The sequence below is a fragment of the Drosophila biarmipes genome, chromosome 3R, assembly GCF_025231255.1.
Source record: "Drosophila biarmipes strain raj3 chromosome 3R, RU_DBia_V1.1, whole genome shotgun sequence".
NCBI classification, from domain to species: domain Eukaryota; kingdom Metazoa; phylum Arthropoda; class Insecta; order Diptera; family Drosophilidae; genus Drosophila; species Drosophila biarmipes.
The window spans coordinates 25,179,643-25,202,837 of NC_066616.1; the positions used below are offsets into that span (position 1 = coordinate 25,179,643).

General features: G+C 46.7%; 1 protein-coding gene across 1 annotated transcript in view; it reads left to right on the top strand.

The window, feature by feature from the left end:
* LOC108024573 (ankyrin repeat domain-containing protein 50) overlaps positions 1-23,195 on the top strand; it is a 28,668-nt gene that overhangs the window by 3,820 nt on the left and 1,653 nt on the right. Inside the window, exons 2-5 of the mRNA XM_017094570.3 lie at positions 16,561-22,146; positions 22,229-22,539; positions 22,623-22,812; positions 22,874-23,132. Coding sequence (XP_016950059.1) covers positions 16,707-22,146; positions 22,229-22,539; positions 22,623-22,812; positions 22,874-23,132 — 6,200 coding nt within the window. The 5' untranslated portion in view covers positions 16,561-16,706. The remainder of the gene's footprint in view (positions 1-16,560; positions 22,147-22,228; positions 22,540-22,622; positions 22,813-22,873; positions 23,133-23,195) is intronic.

The following is a 23,195-nucleotide window of genomic DNA, read 5'->3' on the forward strand; positions in this document are numbered from 1 at the left end:
TAGTATTTACCTTGATAAAAAAAATTGTATAAATAAAAATGTTGTTTCAGAAATTTTTCTGAGTGTCGGGTCAAACCGGGCTGAGTCATCCGCTTTCAAAGTGAGATGCGCTGCGGAGTGTGAAGCGCCTCTGAGGACTGACCATAAAACCGTTTGTGTGTTCGACTGTCGCGCAACCTTGTAGCCGAGTGTAGTGTTTATGTGTCGGCAACACGCTGCGGTTCCCGAAAAACCCCACTCTAGGCTCAATTCTTAACCCACTGTGCGGGTGTGTGTTTGTGCTAATGACGCCGCACTTAACCCATGTTACCTGAGAGCAGGCGTGTCCAATGTCGCCCGGCAGGTAGTCCTCGGGTCAACATAGACGGCGAATTTTATGGGCACACTTGACAACTCTATAAACAGAGAACGCTTATCACCCCGAGAACACCTTCTTGACCCCCAAATCCCCCATTATAACATTTCCCCTGTTCTGTACCACAGAGTCACAGCACTTGAGCCTCAATTTTCACACGGCTTTAATGTTCGGTTTTATGGCTGATATGCCAGTTAGATAGCTTTAAGCCCGGCTCAGCGAGACGCTGCCATTTCCCTCCAGACATTGGCCCCCATCCCGAGACAAGGGCCCGGAAAGAAATATGGCAAAATGAAAGCATTGCCAAAGAAAAACCTCGCCAAAGATGAAAAACTTACGGACTAAGTTTTCGCTTTTTGGGCCGAGAAGGGGAGTCCCATGCCATACCATACGAATCGCAGGCTGTTCCAACTCAAACCGAAGATGTGGTGTAGGTTTTTGTGTGTGTTTCTGTGCCTTCTCGAGATCTCCAAGTTGCATGTTGTGAAAATTGCTTTGACGTTTTATTAGTTTCCAACTGGCCCCCGAGCGGCCGCACTCTAACAAACCGACTACATCATCATCATCACAGTCGTCGGCGAGCAGAGGAAACAAAAAATAGAAAATCGACAGAAAATTTACATAAGAAACGTTGAAGGATGCTCCACGGACCGGGCACACTTCACTCTGGCCGGCGCTAAAAATAACAAAAACAAACTCCCAATGCGCTGACCAAAGCGAAATGAATACTCTGAAGCGATTCGAAGGCGGCGACTCCGTCTCCGGACACATTTGAAAATAGTTTGCGGCATGTCAAAAAGCCAGTGACCGCATTAAATTTTCCTCTCCAACCCAGGTTTTTTCTCGTATTTTTTGGAACACTTCCAGAGGCCCAGCGAAAAAAGGCCGCATAGCCAGGCAGCCGTTTGAATTTGATCGGCCAGCCAGCTGAGACCCCAGAGATTTGCGTTCTCATCCAGCATCTTTTACACTTTTTATATTATTTTTGGGGAAGAACGATTCGCGTGCGGTTCGTTTTCCCAGTGCCGAAGATTTTCGTCTCTGATTAATCACACGAAATGGGAATTTATTGAGGAAATCAAACGATCAAAAAGGCGTCTGAGAATCGAGCGGATGGCTCAGGATGCTAAAATTAGACATTACAATGTGCTTAATTATCGGTCTTTGGTTAATCTGGGCTGCAGGTAATAATTTATGACCAGATTTTATTTTGGTTTCCAGTTTAGGAGCGATCTTTTTTTATGTAGTGTCTGTAAAGCAGCAAGGGTGTATTATTACAAAAGAAATGTAAAATCTTCAGTTATAGGTCTACTTAATCAATAGGGTCCAAAATATCCAAAGAAACATAAAAATCTAATTTTCTAACCATTATTATAAAATATAATATAGATATTATATCATAATAATATATAACAAAATTATAATTTACATTTTTTAACCATAAATAAAATTGCAGCCCAAAGGGAACGCTAAAAATCCGTTTTAAAACTACGATACCACATAAAATACACTAAAGGGTATCTAGACTTCGACCCAAAGCCTTCCCCCTTTTCCATTTATTTCTGTAGACCAAATGGAGCACACGGCGCAACTCCCAAAAATGAGATTTGTGCACACGGCTATTTTTGTGGCCATTGCAGCCGGGCAGACAAAATGGGAAAAAAACGCATGACAAATAGTTCAAAGGCCCAACTCGTTGAGAGATATTTTTCCCGGCGTCAAGTGTGTGTAGTTTGTTATTTTTAGCACAAACGCTGGATCGGATGGACGCACCCAAGGGGCAAAGATACGGGGCTGCACATGACGGGGGGAATAATTAATTCATTGCATTGGCCAGACCATTTTGGGCCGGCTCGGTTCACCTCACCTCACCTCCGAAATGGGTCAGTTGCAGAGCAATTGTAAGGCCGGCAGGCGCTTGTTTCCTGCCTTTTGTTTGACGATCATGATTATGATGACGACGCCCATGTTGCGTCACAGTCTCTACTGCACACGCCCATAAACCATGGGGCCCCCTCTTGGAGCCAGTTGGCCTTTTGGCCCTTGCTCCAGAATCAGATACATTTGGTTATTGCGTTTTATTGGCATGTTAAATTGTTGCAACTTGCAGCCCATGTGTCTATCGATTGTCTGCCCCACAGGCCCGACTCATTAAGTGAAATTGCCATAGAGACAAGCGGCTTGTCTCGGAGTTGCCCCTCAGTATTTGCCCATGTGCTGGCTTTGCCTTTTGTAGCTCAACTGATTATGAGATTGTTGACTTATGAGCACCCCCTCTTCCTGTGCGCGTTGTTTTCGGGGGTAAGGGGAAAGGAAAGTGCCGGGGCTTGAGCTATATATATCAATACAATGGCAGGCAGAACAATAGCACTGCGAATTTAAGTTTGTTTTTCTTTCGAAACTCTTAAAAAGTTACAGTCTTCAGGGGGTCAAACAAAGTAATAAATGGTAGTGAGCTTCTGCAAGAACTTTAGTTAGTTAAACGGAACTTGGCAACTTTCTTGCGAGACCCCTTACCATACTGTAAAGATAGAAACAAATGTATTTTAAATTTATTAGTTAGATATTTTAAAGTGGAAATGAGAATTTATAGGAAAGTTCAGATACTTATAAAAAATACATTTCGCTTTTATAATTTTTATTTTTTATAAGAACTGTTTTAAAGAGAGTTAGGATTAATTAATATTTTCTTTAATATTATTCAAGAGCTTCATTTATAAGTATGCTTTATCAAATAGCATCCACTATATCAGTGGAAAAATAAGTATCTCATTATTATAATGATCAAATACTTGTACAAAATACACTTTACTTTTATAATTTAGATTTTATTTGAAGAAATATCATTGTATTTCAAAAACAAGCCACTTTTTTAACCTTTTAGAGTTAGGATTAGTTAATATTTTCTTGAGAGCAACTGTTGGTGCTTGGGTATGGGTGTTCTTTACGCAGCCCTCTTGTTATTATGCCTTATTTACATTCCGCTTGGCGCAGCTCTTCGCCATGGTCAATGGCCCATCCGCTGCATAAAGTGGGTTCCGATTCTGAGGCCATGGTATATGGCATATGGTATATGGGGATACGATAGATGGCATGGAGCACGGGAGGCGGCGGCGATGACGAGCTGTGTGTTATGATATAATCTGCGGTTGCCCAGCGAGTGGAATAACATTTCTTCTAAGACTTCCCTGGTGCGGTGCTGCTGTGCGCGATGGCAGCTCCATCATTTGTTCCCGGCTCCCCAGAGCCCCAAACCACCCACCATATCCACACACTGCAGCTTTGTCAGCTGCCAACAGCAATGGCTAAATTAAAAAGAAGTGCCGGGGTGGGGGTAGAAAAATAGGGAAATATAGAGAGGGCCGCCGCCGCCAAGTGCCGTTTAGTTTAACTAACGGCCTGTCAAATGGGCGTGGTGTTGGGTTTTCAGTTGGTTTTCCATTTGCTCAAAAGATGAATGCAAACAAATATGCACAGTGTGTTCGACATAAAGGCGGAATACTCCTAAAAATTAAACTGGGACGACGGATGGTGTGGGTATGGACAGACCTTGCAGGTCCTTCTAAGCAGCGCGCACCACATAATTTACATAACACTCACTTGCACTTAGTGCCTGACCTAAATTTGACAGCCCACCTGCTAACGAAGCTCTGGCTGCCAGAAAGGAAATTCCACGGGGCCCTTTGTGAGGTGGCGAATGCGGGGGGTTGGTGGTTGGGTGGCTGCCCCGGGAAAATCCTGAGATCGTGGGCTGTAATTAACTCGCGGGCGGAAGAGGCAAAAGGGGAAGCCACCGCAAAGGTCAGGGATTTCGTGTCTGCCTCCAAAGGCGTGAGGTGAAAGCGAAAATGCCCGTAATGCGGGTCTATTTAGAGCCTTAGCTAAACATTCATAAATTCAGCTATTTGCTTAATTCGTTTCTGCGCCCAGGAGGAATGGAGCAAAAGCCATTAGGGCGCTTTAACTGCCTAATGAAAGGTGATTCGTAATTCGTTTTGAAGTACCACCTTTACAAACATCATTTATTGTGATCAGCATTTCACCTTTGGTCTGAAGACTTTCAAATTTTAGCTGACTTCGGAGTATTAAAATGTTATAAGAGCTAACAGAAATAGTAATTACCCATTGGAAATAACACTAAGGGTAAAAGTTATTGTTGGAAGATGATAAATATTAAACAAGTACTGAGTAAAGCTCATTTTTATGGCCATTTTGCTGCAATATAAACTCAAGAATCTAAAAGCCTTCGATTTAAAAGGGTGTTGGCTTTTAATGGCTTACATTGTACTTATGCCTCCCCATTGGTATCTCGAAGTCCCCCACTGATAGCCGATTGCAACATGCTTGTGCAACATGCAGCAAACATTTATCATCGATGGCAGAGCTCAAATGGCACGTTTCGATGGGCGCCCAGGCAATTTACGCAATGGAAAGTGTGGCCATTCGTGTGTGGGTGGTCCCAACCCACTCGAATAGTCACCCCCGTCAACCCACCAGAGGCGTAGCTGGAGGATTTTTTCTCCACATCCCCTCCAGTGATGTGTCCAACTTGCTATCTCTTGGATTTCCATTTGGCTTTATTGTGTAGCAGGGACAATTTCAATTTCTATAGACGTCGGAGGAGGCCTGATTAATGAATGAATACCCAAGTCAAGTGACAGAAGTGTTGTTTAATTTACGGCTCCAGTCGCTGGATGAATAAGTTACAAAAAAATAAACAAGGAAGGGGAAAATGTTGACAATAAACCGGAGAAATCCTTACGTAAACAGCTCTGCGCGCTGCTGACTCATTCTGCTGAAATGTTCCGCCTCTTTAGTGCATATTAAAAATGTAATTTGCAGTGAGCCATTTAGGCAGGTGGCAGGAAGGGGTATGCCTGTCAACCCTGGGCACATCCATTGTGTGGAATAAACCGAAAGTTTAGAGTGCCTGGGCACTGGGAATTGGGGGGAGCACTAGGCAACCCCCGGTTGCATTAGCCGAGCTGCCACTTCAGTTTGCCGATTGCCATTGTAATGGCCTTTCACTGCTCGAGTTGGCCGACAAGTGGCCGAAACTTTTGCCAACCTGACCCATATACGTCAGCCGGTTCCGGGAGGCCATTTTAATTGCTTTGTTTTATTGCCCCCAATGAAGTTGTTGGCCGGCCGAATTTCTCTCCATCTATCCTGACCGCAGGATACACAGATACTGCCAGCCATCACCATTCCAATCTGTGTGTAATTTGGCTTTAATACCCAAAATTGTGCAGGCTGTGGGTGGAAAAGCACACTTTTTGCACTGCGCTAATGCCTAGGCAAACACAATACTCAAATTGTTTACCCACTACTTTGGCTATTTTTATTTATTTATTTTTCTATCGCCCCCCCTCAGTCAAAGTGAGGCAATCGAGGCTCATAGTTAAAGGCCTTTAATCTATGAATAAGCATGGCCCGGCAGCGATCAGTTATGGCAATAAATATATCAACGTGCGATTTGGAACCAACTGGTAATTAGCACTCCCTGCTCTGGAAAATACACGCCAAAACGAGGCAAAGACAAACCGGCAAATAGTGCTAGCCAAATGAAGCGCGACCAATCTGGCCAAAAAAGTGGCATGAATGAATGAATGAATGGGTCTGTGCGTATTTTTTCCGGGGCAAGGGGTTGTCTGGCCACGCCCACAAGCGGCGCCAGCTTGCTGTTGTTTTGTATCAGGGTTTTACGTTGGCATTATAGGGGGTATTACCCATATGGACTTTGGCCGCAGTGTCGGAAAAAGCGATGCCATCGCCTCGAACACTTCAGCTAATTGTTTGTGGCCAAGTGGCCTCTCCAGTCCCCTTTCATTGTTTTTCTTGGCCAAAACCGAAACCGATAAGCCAAAAGCTTGGAATAAGTTTGTTCGAGTAAGTTTCTTAGCCCAGAACAATGGCTGCCAATCAGGAAGGCATCTTGGTAGGCAAAACTTTTCATTCCTCCCGTCATAATCGCATTTGTCATTTCCCGCTCTTCTGTTGACTCAACGCAGGGCATTCTTCATCGATTACTCGACTTCTATATTGAAGCTTATCTGAACTGGCGGTTTTCGTCATTATTTCGTTTCCGTTGCAAGAAGTAGAGAACTACAGCAGTACAGCAGTACGCACTTGACTAGAAATTTAATTACGAGCGTATTAGCACCGCATTTTGGCTCTTACCACTCCTCTTTGGTAGCAATTAAATGCAGCGCCTTTGGCATTGGACTACCAAATCAGCAAATTGCAGCAGCGCCAATCGAAAACCATTTAATTGGACAGGGTTTTTGGGGGGCACGCTATTTGCGGTGGTGTCTATGGTCATGTCTGCCCGATTCTCGGCCAGCGGATTGGGCATTAATGCTGTTTGCCAACGCATTAACATGCAGCGCATTACGCATACGCCACGTGTGCTGCTAGGCCCGGTTGCCAATTACCCATTGCCCATTACCTACTACCCATTACCCATGCTGCTCCCAACCGCACAAAGTGTCGGCATAAATAATTGACTGACAGTCGAAACGAGACAAGAGTCAGTCTCCTCTGGTTTCTGCTCTTTGTGATGCAAATGCAAATGGAAATCTTATCGGCGTTGACATAGTTAAGTCAACTAACTGGCCAGCTCGCCGGTAGGCGGAAATTCGTTTGTAATTATTAGCAGTTTTTAGCAGCAAACAAGTTTGTCTGCCAGCATGTCTCCCCGCAGGCTTTTCATTATTCAGCTAACCAAACCGAACAAATAGAGAGCAACAAACTCGTTTGCGGCTTTAACAATTCAGATTGCAGTTAGCTATCGCCCACTGGCCTGCAAAATAAAAAAGAAAATAAGAAAACGAGTCAAATTGAAATGGCAAATAAACAGATTTAAACCTCGGATAGCCGGGCAATGCTACCAAAAATATGACGCACTACGGGGCGTATGCGCAATGCATTTCCTTTGTTTATTCCCCTGGCATATAAAGAAAAGCTCTGGTCTGCCATATCACTGTGGTTTCTTTTTATACGTCGTTTAGATAAGGTTCGTGGGCTATTCAAACGCAAAGCAGCCGAGATTAAAGCCAGGCAGCACTTAAAATATCCCCTTTTTTTTCTATAAAGCACTTTTTTCATAAGCTTATTAGATGACCGCGCCAATTGAACCCAAACCAAACCCACCAACCACCCACACTCGGCACTCTCAATTGCATTTTATCGCTCGCCGCAATAAGTCAACTGCTCTTAATTGCAAAATAATTGACTTTATTTTTAGTTTACTACTCGGCGAAGCTTTTATTTTCTTTCATTTTCATTTTCCGTAGTGCACTCGCAATTTGTTGAGTGTTTCAATTAAATTAAATGAAAAACTTTTGCGGCAAATTGAAAATTTGCATTGGGGAAACAAAAGCAGAAAAGAATCTCAACTGAGCTGCGGTCACCAGCCGCAAAAAGCATTTAACCCACATTCGCCGGCGATACGAGAAACGCAAAACAACTGCAAGCCACCGTTGAGACTTCGTTTCGCATTATGCAAAGTGCTGCTGGCCGGCAGCAACTCCAAGTTGGCCAAGAAAACAGTGTGGGATTTGCAGAAAAAAAGTAGTTTCAGGCTGGTGGCAAAGATGACTTCGAGGAGACCGACAGCTGCTAGTGGCACTGGCTAAACAGCATTTTAATTTGCACTTAACTCGCATTAATTAGCCAAGAGCAATGAGTAACCGCTACTGGCCAAGCGGGAAAAATACGAAAAATAAATGCAGTCAGGATGAAAATGCAATTGTGGCGGCGAACGAAATGTGTATCAAGTGACCAATTGACGGACTTGGAAGGGGGCATTTGCATGGCTCCCACGGCTGTCGTTTCTTTGAAATATATGTCCAGCGAGCGAAACCCTATAAAAAAGTTCAACTCTGAGGCCGAACAGTGGCGAAACATTGTTTGTATGGCAGTTTATTTGTAAGCCAGCGGTGAGCGATAACAGAAATGTACATTCAACAAAATTTAATGTTATTAAAAATAAATTACAAAAATTAAATGCAAAGCACTCGAAAAGATGAACAATTAAAATTTGTTAAGATTTTTGTTGTTAAATAGCTTGAAACTCATTTTTAGTGTGACCAAGTGTTGTAGTGTTTCAGTTCCTCAGGGAGGTTTAAGAAAAGTGTAGCCTTAGTTGGAAATTTATGGATTTTATTATTGAAAATATTTTATCTTCGGTGTTACTATAACTGTATGAATACATTTCCAATGAACATAACATTTTTAATTATTTTAAAACACAGCAATGTGTTCACTGAAATTCGAAAATAAATAAATTTCAATGACATTATGCTAAAATCCGCCTATATTTTTCTCTCTGTATTTAAGTTTTCCCCTATGTTTACCCACTGTTTGGCGAGCGTCTCTTGCCCCGCTTGAAATAAATATCAAGTACGACAACAACACGCGCCGGACATATAGGATGCCATGACCATGCCCAACTGTTCAACTGACACAATTCCAATTCCGATTCGCCACTATCTAAGCTTCTCGGTTCCAGAACCAAAACGAGAACCCCAACACAAAACACGTGCCCCGTCCACATGCATTGCCATCAAAATATGTGCAGCAATAAATTAAATAAAATATGCAATGTGTGGAGAGTTAAGTATGAGCGTTGTCACTGTCGCATCCACTTTTTGCGTGGGGCAGGAACTGAGTGGTGGGAGGCGTGGCTGGTGGTGCGATGGTGGATATATATATGTTTTAACATGCTAATGGAGGAGCGCTGTAATTTATGCGATCCGCTTTTGTTGTTATCGCGTTTCAAGCTGGGTTGTGCCCCGCCCAAGGTCGAAAGTGTGCCAACTTCCGGAAGGGCGAAATTCCGGAATGGCACAAAAATGCGCCACAGAGATAGCAAACTTTTATATAATAATAACTCAGAACTACCTAATTAAGGACCTTTATTCCAAAGTCTTTACTGCCTAATTGGTCTAAACTGGTCTACTGACTCACCACAATCTAATATCTAAACATCTAATCTAATTTTCAAGGAACCTTTCAATTTGTCTGCCCAAAAACTAGCACAAAATCTCTGCCTTTTATCCAGGCCATGTCAAAACCTCAATTTACTTAAGCCTTTTTTCTCTGCTTCCTGCATCCTGGAAAATGTTCTGCTCCGATTCAATTTACGCCTGACAGGAAACCCAGCAAAATATCATCTAAGCTTGCCTTGTAAAGTGAAAACTTTAACAGCAGAAGAGTTTGGGCTTGGTGCGTTTTACCTGGACCCCAGTTTTGAGTGGCGTGCGTTGCTCATTTGGGTGTTGTTGATTTTGATTAGCATCCCCATCTCGTAAACCTGATGATTCTGCCACCTGCCTCCGGAATTAGCGTCATCCATCACGAAAGTTCACTTAGCCCATAAGTGGGGAAGGCGGCGGAGGTGGAGGCGCAGATGGAGGCATCTGGTTAACACTTCGCTGGCCCAAATTGATGCCACGCCATGATTACATGCTTCATTAGGGCAATCCACATCGGTTGATCATTTATAAGCGCCCGCTTATGTGGCTTATTGATTTTTACCCAAATAGGCCAGAAATTTGTATCACTTTTTCAATTTTCGAGTAGCAAACGATTTGTTTATCATATGAATGTGGGGAAATGGATTATTTAATTAAATCACTTACTTGCATACAGGTAATTTTGTGTGGCATTCAACATGCTTTTCAATCAACTAATTGGATTACGGAACTCTGAATACACATTTAAACCTAATTCTGGCTGTCACTTAGCCCAATTACTTTAAATATCTGTGATATCAGCCTAATAAATTTCAACAACAAGTGGCAGAGTATCTTGAGGCAATAGCTGTTATCACACTGATAGCACTCATCATGTTTTTAAGTGCTCTTTAGCTGACACTTGCCGTCTTTGTCCTAGGTTGAGGTTATTCGCACATAATCCAGTCTGGCAGCCCACTTAATGTCAAGTTGAATTCTTGCACTTGACCAGCGGAAATTCTGCAATTAAGTGACTATAAGCTGACCCAAAGTGCACACGCACCGCCCACATTTTTCCCATTTTACACGCGATTTTCTTCACTTCTTTTTCGCCTGAGAAAAAAGGAAATGCCAGCGACAACGGCGACAACATGGGTAAATCAATGCCAAAACGAGGGTCATTTGTTACTGCATACTTAGAGGGGACGACTGGGTCCTTCTGCTGGACCCCTACAACCCTCCTTTTTGTAATCAGTGGAAACATTAATTAAACCTGAGCTTGGGATGCCAGACAACGGAATACAACGTGTTCCTGCACTTCACTTTAATTGAGCTGAATGTGCCCCACGTTCGGGGCAGTGGCAAAAGAGTCCTTGGTCTGGACTGTCGGACATGCTCTGCTGCTCCTCCGATCGAATTAATTCCATTTTCCTTTTGGCCAGCAACGAAAAGCTACTTGCCAATGCCCTTTCATCCTTTCAGACGTCTGTCAGCTTTTCGTATTCAGTTCAATTAGATTACAAGTCGGGGTAATGAAAGGCAACTTCGAGGCAGAAGAACACAAGTTCCCCTTAAAGTTTACACAAAAAAGAGGCCATGAATTAAATTTCGTATTCATGCCTTCCAGCACCACTACTCAATTTTGTTTCCCCTCATCTTTGTTCCCAACAACCCACAGCCACTCCTGCTCATTCATCAATAAACGGCGGAAAGGACAAGATTGTAAAATGTCAGGCAGCTGTCAGGACAGCCGGGTCCTTCTGTCCCAGTTGCGTCTGCCTGTGTGTGTGTATTAATTTGATTAAATGGTACTCGGCACACACATGGAACATAACCCAAATCCAACAACTTTTTCAGGCTTCTTTGGCAGGTTTTTGACAATGCACGGAAAAAAATCTTCTGCCTTTGTTGGGGAATTATTATCAGCTATTTTTCTTTCTTGGGAACTTAATGGTTTTATAAATTTGGCATACCATATCATTTATTATAATTCAAACTTTTAGTAACAGTGAAACAATCTATCTTTTACCTTTTAGACAGGGCGATTTCTGACGTTCTCATCTGAGTTAAAAATGTTCTTGAAAATATAATGACAATATTGAAGTTCAAAATATATTCAATGTGCTTAAATGAAGGAGATATAATATACTCATTAACTTTTCTGTTCTCTTCGTTTTGTTCTTTATTGAGAACATTTATAGCGTAATGAACACAGACGGTTTTCAAAAACAAATTTTCTTAATTTAAGAATTTAAATTTCTTACATAACAGTAGAGGTAAAGGTTTAAAATTTCAGCTACATAATCTTATTTCGAATTCTGATAGGAAGCATGTTGCTCTTGAAAAGTCGCTGAAAAACCTCATTTTTCTCACTGCCTCTGATGACATTTACACAAGACGGCCCAGCACGCAGTTATTGACAGGCAACGCAGAACCATGGGCTAAACCATGGAGCGGAAGCAGGGAAACTGGGAGCAATGGGCGTAATAAGGGCGGCGGAAGTGCCAAGAGGCAAGTGCGTGTGCCTGCATTTTCCGGGCGGAGGACACGGGCACGGGGCGGCGTGTGAGGTCGGGTGTAGTTCAGATGAAAAGGTGATATCGGGGGCATATAGTGTTTGTCAAAAAACCATGTCAATATGTTTGCTGGGAGCAAAAACAGACAGCGAACAAGGCAGTTGACACAGATAAACCAGAGGAGGAGAGCGTTGCCAGGGGTCGGCTTTTCAATATGCAGATACAATGCAGCTGCCTGATAACAGAGAATGGAAAACAAATGCGATTGCAGTCGTTAGGAAAGCATGACTCGAATAATTCATACGGTTTGAGAACTTAATTGGTACGCACTTTGTCCAGAAACAATAACCAGGCTTTCAGCCCTGGCCAGCTGCCAAAAAGAGTCATCATTCGCTGGAGAAGAAAGCAGCTGGAATAAAAGAAAACCAGTGGGCGTCTTCCAGTTCATCATATAGAGCTCAGCGAAATTACTTTTCCAAGTAAATAAATGTATCACAAGTTTGAAAATCGCGTAAAGTAAAAGGCGTGCCTGGCATGTGCCCTCTGTTCTTATTTTTCGGCACTTAAGAATTCTTGTATTTTCCCCGAAATTCTGTGTGCGCTGCGCTGTGTGAGTTCATTTTGCGGGAGAGTGTTGAAAAATGCATGGCAGGCAGGAAGTTGGATTGGCGTGCCAAGGAGCAAAGGAGGGCAAGGATATAACACAAAAATCCCTGCCAAGAACGATGACGGTGATGATGATGATGATGACGACGGCCGTGTCAGGCTTAATGTTCGCCCTTATACAGGATACTCATTTTCATATGGCCACAATGTCCTGTGAATGCATAAAATGCATTTACGGAGGCATGAAAAATTTAAGTTTAATTAAGCGTTCATCCCGAGGGCCCACGGACATCGCATCCTGCCAGCTCTGTGACATCCTGTTCCCATTTGTGATGCTGCTGCACCGTGTACACACCATTGTCCTTTCCGATGCCCGCATTGAATCCGCTTCCGGTGCAGCCTCAAATGTTGGAGAACTGGGATAGCCGGGCACCGAAAGCCAGCCCACAGCTACCCGTGCACAATGCCATTGGTTTTGGGCACGTTCCAAGCTGAGAGTGGAGGCAAAACCCGAACCCTGAACCAACCCACTGGGAGTCCTTAGGTTGTTTAGAAGGCGGGGAATCGCTCTGTCTCCAGCGGCATTGTGTTACGAAATTAAGCGCATCTGTAAGCGGAGCCCAGAGCATTCGCTTTGATTTCAAACGATTTCATTCTCTTTTTCGATTGGGTTATATCATAACCACCAGGGAATTGTCTTGTCACCTGGAAAATCGGTAAGGGATTGAGTTACCAACAAGAGAAAAGTCATTGTTTATTATTATTAACACGAAAATCCTAGAAAAAAGCTTCATTCTCATGGAAATTCGAAGCCATTGTTCATCATTTAAGAGATTTACTAATATTTTCTCTGGGGTATTTTCAACTGAGGTGTATTAGCTATCTAATTTATTCACTAGCAAAATCCTATAGTATAAAGTTTCTTCTTACAAAACTAATATGCCATTGCTCATCATTCAAGGTATTTATTTTTCAAGTTTCCAACTTTTTTGCAGAGTATGCAGAGTTTCAGTTCGGTTCGCCCCCCTTTTTCAGCATCATTTGTCATGGTTTGCTGTCGAGGGAGCCTGAAAATCTGAAAATCGATACGGAAGTGCTCCTGAGTTTCACAAACTCTGCTTGCCTCTAAGCTGCTTGTGCCGCTGTTTTTTTGCACATAATACTGCACGTACAGCGAAATGCGCCTGATTTTTACCTTTTTGCGCCGCTTCCTCGCAAACAATTTGATGCAATATTTGATTTAGTATTTGCACTCGCAATTGTCGCACTGATGAATCGTGGCAGCCACCCAGACATGCAATAGATGTTTTTATCTAACTCGGTTTGCATACATTTATTTGCGCAGGCAAACTGTTTGCCATGCATGGAATATATTTTGTTTACGAAAAGTTATTGCCTGAATAATTGAGCAAGTCAACAAGTCGCAGAGTTATTATTTAAACATGAGCAGGGCGTAAAAAATTATAAAAAAAGGGGGGGGGGGGACAGCCAGGGCAGCCAAAGAGTAAAATGCGAAACCCAAATATGTAAATACAAATTAATGGAGTACTTCCTGTCTGCATCCTTTTGAATGCCAGGCAGGCGGTAAATGCAAATGTAAATGTGGAGTGCATTAAACGCCTGTCTGTGGATGCAACATTTCAATTACGTCCCAAACCGACCGACCACTGGCTTCCTTTTCTTCTTGGCGTTTTCCTCCTCTTTTTTTTTTTCTTTGGTATTTTTGGGCGGGGCTGAGCTGTTTTTCCAGGCGAAAATTTCCCATTTGCATTTTTTTGTGGGCCCACGGCAGCAGGCACAATATTCCCACGCTGCCTTGGCTCAAGTTCACCCAGCTGCCAGCCGCAGAAAGGAAACATATATAAGATATATACATTTCAAGCCCCACATCCAGATGTCTGGGCAAAGGCATGCCCCATGTGGCTTGCCGACTTGTCTGATCATTCGGGGGCAGCAAATGAATGCTTATATATTTGCCCATTTAATTAAATTACTTGCTCGCCATTTGTTTAACATTTTTTCGCCCCTGTTTATAGACATTTACAATGTGCGAGCGATTTGGAAAATTCCTAGCAGCTGAGCTATACGCATGCAAAATATTTGGTTCAATTGCAATGCGTGATTGGCTCTTTGCGTTTAATTAGCATAATTGCCATGGAGAACATCAATTAAACTTTGGAAACTACGAAGGAAAAAACTGGGGGAAAAGTGAGCTTAGCGAGGGAGTTACACGGTCTGCCAGTTTGTCAAGTTTGCGAAGGCAAAAACTTATGCCGAGCTGTGCAAATTGCAATTAGCCGTGGGGTTGCTCCCCCTATATTATGCCTTCTCGATTTCCATGCAACACGCACTCGTCTGGGAAAAGCCATTAAACTTGCATAATTAGCACATTTTCAGCGCTGTTGGAAATCTTTAAAATCCGATTCGAAATTACTGAGATTTCCATTTCGTTTTACAATGGCGAATCAATTTGGCGGCCATAAAAAACGGTGGAAAAGTGAGGAAAACGTGCGATACTCGAATGTGGCAAAGTCAAATGCAACTTTGTACGTGCTGAATTGTTGTGGGTTTTGGTGGCAGGATGGCTGGTTGGGTGGATAGGGTGGCAAACCGCGGTGGCACCCGGCAAACCGGGTTGAACAATGCGGGCAGCCATCCAATAATTACGGTTAAACGGCCGCAGTGCCAAAAGCAGATGAAAAGCACGGGTGGAGCAGAGCAAAAGCAAAAGCACTCACGTGCCGTCGCGGTCAGGAAGTTGATGTGTCGCCAGTCCGGACCATTTCCATTTGACTTTCCTGATCCTGGCGGTCCTGGCGGTCCTCCTCCTCCGCCTCCTGTCTACCTGTTCCATCCCATCACCCGTTCAATCAATGGATTTTACAGCTGACTGGCCAACATTATGGTAATCCATCCATCGTCGCTCCTTTCCTCACTGTCATTTCGGGGAAAATGGCTTTTCCCTTTTTGCACCAGGCGTAAATCATTCATTTCACTTGGCCCGGATTTTTTACGGTTGGAGTTTTGTGGCCTCGCCATCGGAGGACCAAGAGAACGTGCTGAATTTGCTCCATTTCTGTCTGCAAGTTGCACAACAAGCGTGCTGGGACGTATCATTAGTTACATTGCAGAAAATCACCCATCGCATCAGACTCGACGAGTAAATTGAAGTTTAAAATAAAAACTTTGCGACATGAAGAACATTATTTACACAGGGATGTGTGTAGGTTCCCCGCACTAACCATCCTCCTCAACGACGCACATAAATGGCATATAAGCTTAGATATGGCAGAAAGCATAGCACAAGCAAAGCAACAGCAACAGCAACAGCAAAAGCAAAAGCCCCGAGAACAAAAGACACTGCGCGTAAAGACAAGCGCAGGAAAAATGATGACAAGTATATGTATTTTTGTGTGCACAGCGTGGAGTGGGTGTGGATTTTTATGTGGATGGGGCTGGGGACGTGGGTGTGGATGAGGTGAATGCCTGGGAGCAGGAGGAGCAAGGAGGAGCTCGAGCAGGCCAGCTGCCAAAGGGTTAAAAATGTATAGAAATCAGGTCAATTGTTTGCAGGATGTTGAAAAAAGTGAAGCCACTGGAAAACATGGCAGAAGAAAGTGCTAGTTAAGTTCAAGCAGGGCCACATAAAAGCTGAAATGCAGAGGGCGATGGGGAAAAGGTAATTTCAGTTATCTTAAGGATATAATGGAACTAACGAGGAAGAAGATTACGAGGAAATAGCATTTTTATTAATTTGATAGCTTAGAAAATATGTCGCGCTTTAAGCTACTTGAATTTCTTAATATATAGGCAGCATATTTGGAACTCAACAGCTTTATCTTAACTAATCCAAAAGACTGTACAGCTAACCACTTCATCTATTGAATGGTACTTACAGAGTTTACTATCCATTGCATGATATTTCAATAAATTTAACTACCTACTCGTAATCAAATTAAAATGCAATTCACCGAACTACCCAACGAGTTACCCAACCTCCGCCGATCTCTTCATAAAAAGCAATTAAACCATTTGGCATTCGCTTCGAACGATTAGTTTTCGAGAGTCGGTGCATATTAAAGTGATAAAACTAAGCCCATATTCCCTGTCTTCTCTTCATTTGCAGTCAACCGAGGAGCGGCTTAAGTGAAAGGCAGACAGGCACAGAGCAAAGAAGCCAACGAACCCTGCCACTGGGAGCTGGGAGCCGACCAGACAGTTGGCAAACGGATTACGCACATCCTGTAGAGGAACTACACCAACGAGGCCACAATGTCTAAGCACACGGACAACGATAATCTGCGCAATGACATCTACGAAAATCTGCCCTGTCAGGCGATGTACAACGATTCGGTGCGCAAGATGCAGCAGCAGAAGTCATCCACAGCGAATCCCAATGCCAACTCCATTGGGAACTGCAATTCCGGTCCGGCGGCGATTAACAAGAACCTTCCGCCGACAGCAGCTGTATCCAACAACATGCCCAAGGAGATGTTGTACGCCACACCCCTGCGAAAATCCGATCGCTACAAGAGCGGCGAAAGAAGTCGCTCCGGGAATCCGGAGACCAAGCTCTCCAACTTTCGCGACTCCAATCGCTTGGCCAGTGCCCGCAATGGCAATCCCGTTCAGATCACTGATCTAGATGCGGACGAAGACGATGGTCAGGTCGCACTGGGGGTGGATGGCAGTGCCTCGGGTTCCAAGTACAGCAGCAATCAGCAGCAGGCACCCGGGACAGCTAACCAGCATCTGGAGGATCGGCGCATCCTGAACTTCCTCAAGGACACCACTCAGGTGCAGAAGAAGCTGGAGATCACCGGTCGCGACTGTCCCAATGCCAGCTTCTCGAATCTGGCGCGGGAGGAGCACTTTGCCAACCTGGTGCAGCAGAATTTTCCCCAGGATGTGGCCCATCAATCGAATGACGAGATCAATGGTGGATCAGCGCCCGAGGAGGATGGCCAGGAGGCGGCGGGTGGAGTGAAACCCCAGCTGTCTGAAGATACAGATGGCAATCTGGAGGCTCTGATGCAACGCAAAGTGTCGCCAGATAAGGAGGTCAATGGACTGGTTCACAGTGGAGGTCTGGAACCCAACAACCGAATAGTTAGCACCGTTTATATACACCGGGAGTGGGTGCTAAAGAAGATTGCCCTATGCTTGGAGCAGCGAACGGCGGGCAAGAAGCCAGTGCCTGTGGCCCTGGGAGCAGCCTCCTCCAGCTACGTTTCGGCGAGGGCCAAGGCGGCGGCCGTCTCGAGTTCCAGCTACAATGGCTGCCTGGTGCTCGGCTCGAATGGCTCAGGAAAGACTTCCATCTGCCAGGCCATTATGAAGGGCAACTCCGGCACCAAGGGCATCCTCAACAGGAAGCTGTTGGCCTGCTACCTCATCGAGTCCCAGAATCCCGAGTGCCACAGCCTGTCGCTGTTCATGAGAAAGATCGTGCTGCAGCTTCTCAGTCATGCCTCGCTGATCAGCCGGGATGAGAGCCAGCGGATCATCGACGAGGGCTTCTCCTTTCTGCGCGAGGAAGCCCAGCAGCAGGAGTTCAAGCTGGACGAGGCCATGAATAACATCAGTCTGAGTGAGAATGCGGAGGAACTGCTGATCGAAGAGCTCAAGCGGGGAGCCAGTGAATTGGACACCAAGGAGCTGGACAATTTCCAGTCGCAGCGCACCTCAACGGTCAACAAGACCACGACCAGGACTAGCCTCACGCGTCAGCAATCGGAGCCGGCTCCATTGCAGGTGGCCGATGCGGATGCAGTGAATCCGGATGAGAAGGCTGGTGGTGGTAACTATGGTACTCATCCGCCAAAGCGTGCCTCCAGGGAACGAGGAGATGCTGAGCAGGACAAGGACTTGGGCAGCGAAAAGGAGCAGCAGAAGCAGCAAACTCAGGAGCCCAAGGAGCCAGTCACCAAGTCGAGTCCAGCTAAGACCAAGTCTAAGATTCCCGTCAAGCGGGGTCGTTCTGGCAGTGGTGTGCTTTCTCCCTCGAAGCTGGCCACCATCAGCAACGGAGGAGGTCAGTCCATCCAGCAGGGTGGTGGCGAAGACATAGCCGATCTCAACACAGACCAGGAGAAACACGAAATCGAAGCGGCCATCAAGGATGATAAGGTGGAGGAGCCACAAATTAGGAAGGAAGATAAACAGGAAGATAAACCTGAGGCGGACAAGGAGTTGAATGAAATACTCAAGGAGGAGCTGAGTAAATCAAGTCAGGAAGGAGGCAAGGAGACGGAGCCCAAAGCCGGAGCTGCAGCTGATAGCTCCACCGAAGCCCTTATTGATTTCACAGAGACCAAAGTTAATGGCAAGGAGAATGAGGAGGAGGAGGAACCACAACAGCAACCACCACCAGTGCCTGGTGAGAAGCCCCGGATGAGCACCAATACCCTGCCCCCGCCGCTGCCCAAAACCAAGAGCTGTCGCACCATCATAGCCGATGGCTACTACGAACTGCTGCTCTCCAATCCGGAGATCCTCGAGTGCCTCAGTGTGGACAACATTGAAAAGAACCCGGATGAGTGCTTCAAGAAGGCCTTCCTGTTTCCCCTACTGGAACTTACTCCTCCGAAGACGGCTTTACTCCTGCTGATCGATTCCATCGATGAGAACTACATCAACGAGGGCAACCTGATCTCCACTTTAAAGGGAGGAAGGGGCACGGCCACCAATCACAAGAGCCGCAATGTGGCGGAACTGCTCTCCAATCACATCCACCTGTTCCCCAAGTGGCTCTTCCTGGTGTGCACCACCAAGAAGCAGACGAAGCAGATCACCAAGATGTTTACGGGCTTCAAGAAGATCACATTGGATGACCTGCGCAAATCCCATGTGGTCAAGGATGTGCAGGAGTACATCATCAACCGACTGAACTCGGACTTCAAGGACAGCATCATGCTGACCAAGGAGATCATAGAGTCGCTCCACCAACTGTACATCAAGTCAAATGGCTGCATCCTCTACCTGGAGAAGGTGCTTCACGGCATCAAGGACAACTTCTTTAGCTTCCGGGAAATCAAGCTGATTCCGTGCACCCTGAACGGCTTGTACTTGTACATTTGCCAGAAGTCCTTCAACAAGAAGCAGTACATGAAGATACGACCCCTGCTGAATGTACTCTTGGCCTCATCCGGCTACGTGGACAAGCTCTTCCTGTTCAACTGCCTTCGCACCCACAACTACACCATCGATTGCCAGGAGTTCGAGAAGCGTCTTCAGCTTATGAGGAACATTCTGGCCTATGACTCCAATGCCCAGCGGCTGAAGATCTTCCACAACTCCTTTGCCGACTGGCTGGTGGACGTCAAGTTTGCCACAAAGAAGTTCATCTGCGACGTGAACGAGGGCCATGTGATGATCTCCATGTACTATCTGCTGGTTGCAGATACCCTCTGTGCGAATACGGTACGAAAATTCGCCTACCATCTCATCCGATCGGGGGAGTATCTGACCAGCCGGCACGTCGACCTGGATCTCATTCTGATGCTGCTGGAATCGCGACTCAACCTGAGCGACTGTTTCTACACCAACCAGATGAACTGCTGTGCCCAGTGCGAGCATGACTTTAAGTACGACATGAACTTCCTGCCCAAAACGCGGGCCATGTTGGAGCGCTTCCTGGCAAGCGAGCTGAGCGAGCCCTTCGCGCAGTTCCTCTGCGATTTCTTCAAACCCAGCCTGCCCACGGACGCCAAGATGCTGAAGCTGCTCATCGAGACGGGCATCAACAATGCCGAATCCCAGAACTCCTGTGAATCTTCTCTAATGTCACCGGAACTCTCGGAGAAATCCCAGAACATTGACTTCGAGCTGGCCGATCTCCTGTTGTCCAGCGAGAAGAGCTGCCTGATGGAGACCCAGCGGGCTGGCAGTCCCTCGGAGCATAGTGAGCCACCGGCTGAAAGCCAGGATGAGAATGGCTCGAGCACTGTGCACCAGCTATCCGATTCCCATCACATTGAGCTGCACAAGGGCAAGGCTTTGATACACATCCTGGCCAGTGATGGCAATCATCAGCTGCTGGAGCGGGCTCTCAATGCCTGCAAGAGTCCCATCGATCTGGAGATTGAGGATTACAATGGGCAGACGGCCCTGAATATAGCAGCCAGGAATGGACATCTGGAGGTGGTGAAGCTGCTTCTGAGTTTCTCTCAGCCCTGCAACGATGGAACTGGTCGGATGAAGCGGGTGGATGTCAACCATGCAGATCGCGATGGCTGGACACCCCTAAGATCCGCCTCCTGGGGAGGACACAGTGAGGTGGTGCGCTTGCTGATAGCTCAACCCGCCTGTAAGATCGATCTGGCGGATAAGGAGGGACGTACTGCTTTAAGAGCCGCCGCCTGGAGTGGCCACGAGGATATCCTGAAGCTGCTGATCGAGTCGGGAGCGGATGTCAACTCGGTGGATCGTCAGGGACGCACTTCCCTGATAGCCGCCTCCTACATGGGTCACTACGACATCGTGGAGATTCTCCTCGAGAACGGTGCTAATGTCAATCACCTGGATCTGGATGGACGCAGTGCTCTGTGCGTGGCCGCCCTGTGCGGATCCTCTGGCTATAGCAAAGTGATCTCTACGCTTCTAGATCATGGCGCCAATACGGATCAGTTAGACAATGATGGCATGTCGCCACTGCTGGTCAGCTCCTTCGAGGGCAACGCCGAGGTGTGTGAGCTGCTCCTGGAGAATGCCGCCGATCCGGATCTCGCTGACTTCATGGGACGCACTCCCCTTTGGGCAGCCTGCACGGCGGGACACGCCACTGTGGTCAAGTTGCTGCTCTTCTGGGGCTGCGGCATCGATTGCATGGACTCCGAAGGGCGAACGGTGCTGAGCATTGGTGCCGCCCAGGGAAATGTGGAGACGGTGAGGCAGCTACTCGATCGGGGATTGGACGAGACGCACAGGGATAATGCCGGCTGGACACCGCTGCACTATGCCGCCTTCGAGGGTTTTCATGAGGTGTGCCTGCAGCTGCTGGAGTCGGGGGCCAAGATCGATGAGTGCGACAACGAGGGAAAGACCGCCTTGCACCTGGCCGCCCAGGAGGGACGCCTTCACTGCGTGCAGGCTCTGCTAGACATCCACTCTAGCTTCGTGGACCAGAAGGCCCACGATGGTAAGACTGCCTTCCGGCTTTCATGTCTGGAGGGCCACATGGATACCGTGGAGTATCTTTTGAAGTTCTGTTGCGATGTCAACTCCAAGGATGCGGACTCGCGCACCACTCTTTACATCCTGGCGCTGGAGAACAAACTGGAGATAGTCAAATATTTGCTGGACATGACCAATGTGGATGTGAACATTCCGGACAGCGAGGGACGAACGGCTCTGCATGTGGCCGCCTGGCAGGGTCATGCCGATATGGTCAAGACCCTGATCGAGGCCGGGGCGGATGTGAACTCCATGGACTTGGAGGCCCGCACGCCACTGCACTCCTGCGCCTGGCAGGGCAACCACGACGTGATGAACATCCTGCTCTACTACGGAGCTCTGGCGGATCACGCCTGCAAGCAGGGAGCCACCGCATTGGGCATCTCCGCCCAGGAGGGTCACGAGAAGTGCGTGATTGCCCTGCTCCAGTTCGGAGCCAACCCCTACAAGTCGGACCACTGTGGTCGCACGCCCATCAAACTGGCGGCCAAGTCTAGTCGCACCAGCATCCTGAAGATCTTCGAGAGCTACACCAAAAGTAAGAGTCCGCCGCGCAGGAGAAGCCTCTTGCTCTGTTACTAATGCTTTCCCTTTTGTCCGACTCCTTTCCTTTCTCCTAGATGAAGCTAGCAATCCCAACGAACCCAAGTTCCATGCCCATGCCAGCATGCTGAGATCTCCGGATCAGCCGCCGGCTCTGCCGCTCCACCAGAACCTGGCCCCGTATCCGGCCCATGCGTCCGCCAACTCGGTCTGTTCGGCGGCCACCACGGCCACGGTGCACAATGGCAGCCACCTGCACGTCCTCAATGCCTCCAGTTCCACGCACAGCTCGAATAACTTCTACCAGAACACCATGCAGTCGGACACGAGCAGTTTGCACAAGCGCAAGAGCGTCATCTCTAGTCAGTCCACGGGCAGCAGCAATGATGTGAGTATTCCTTGAGGAAATAAGCCAATGGCTCCCCATCCAATCTATAAACCAATTACTAATCCCCTTCGGTGTCCCCACAGCAAGCGCCGCTTACCTTCACCCAGCAATTGCAGCGACAAAGCAAACTGAGCTCACGCAACAATCTGATGGTCAACTCGAAGCACGCCTCCAGCTCAGGAGCAGCAGGACACAAATCCAGTGGTGGTGGTGGAGGCGGAGGTGCCCAGCGGCACTCGCAGGTTCTGCCCGATCTCAGCGAGCATCAGCTTGGTAAGCTCAAAACTACTTTAACTGCTATAACTTGAAGCTAACTCGAATGCTATCCAAACAGCATCCAACATGACCAACGAGGCGGATATGTACGACATGGAGTGCATGTCCCCTCTGTATGCCACGCCCCCGCATTCGCCCAGCAGCGAGTTGAGTTCGCCAGGACAGCTTCCGGGTCTTAATGCCTTCGCGGATGATGAGCGAGCCGGAACAAGCGGTGGTGGCGGCGGTGCCAAGCTACCGGATAATCACTTCGCGCGGGACACACACATGCGTATAATTCTGGGCAACCTCAAGGAAAACCAGCCCAGCTCCTCGGGGTGAGTGAAGCTCTTTAAAGGATAAAACACAGAATCAGATAACTTATTCGTTTTTATGTTTCC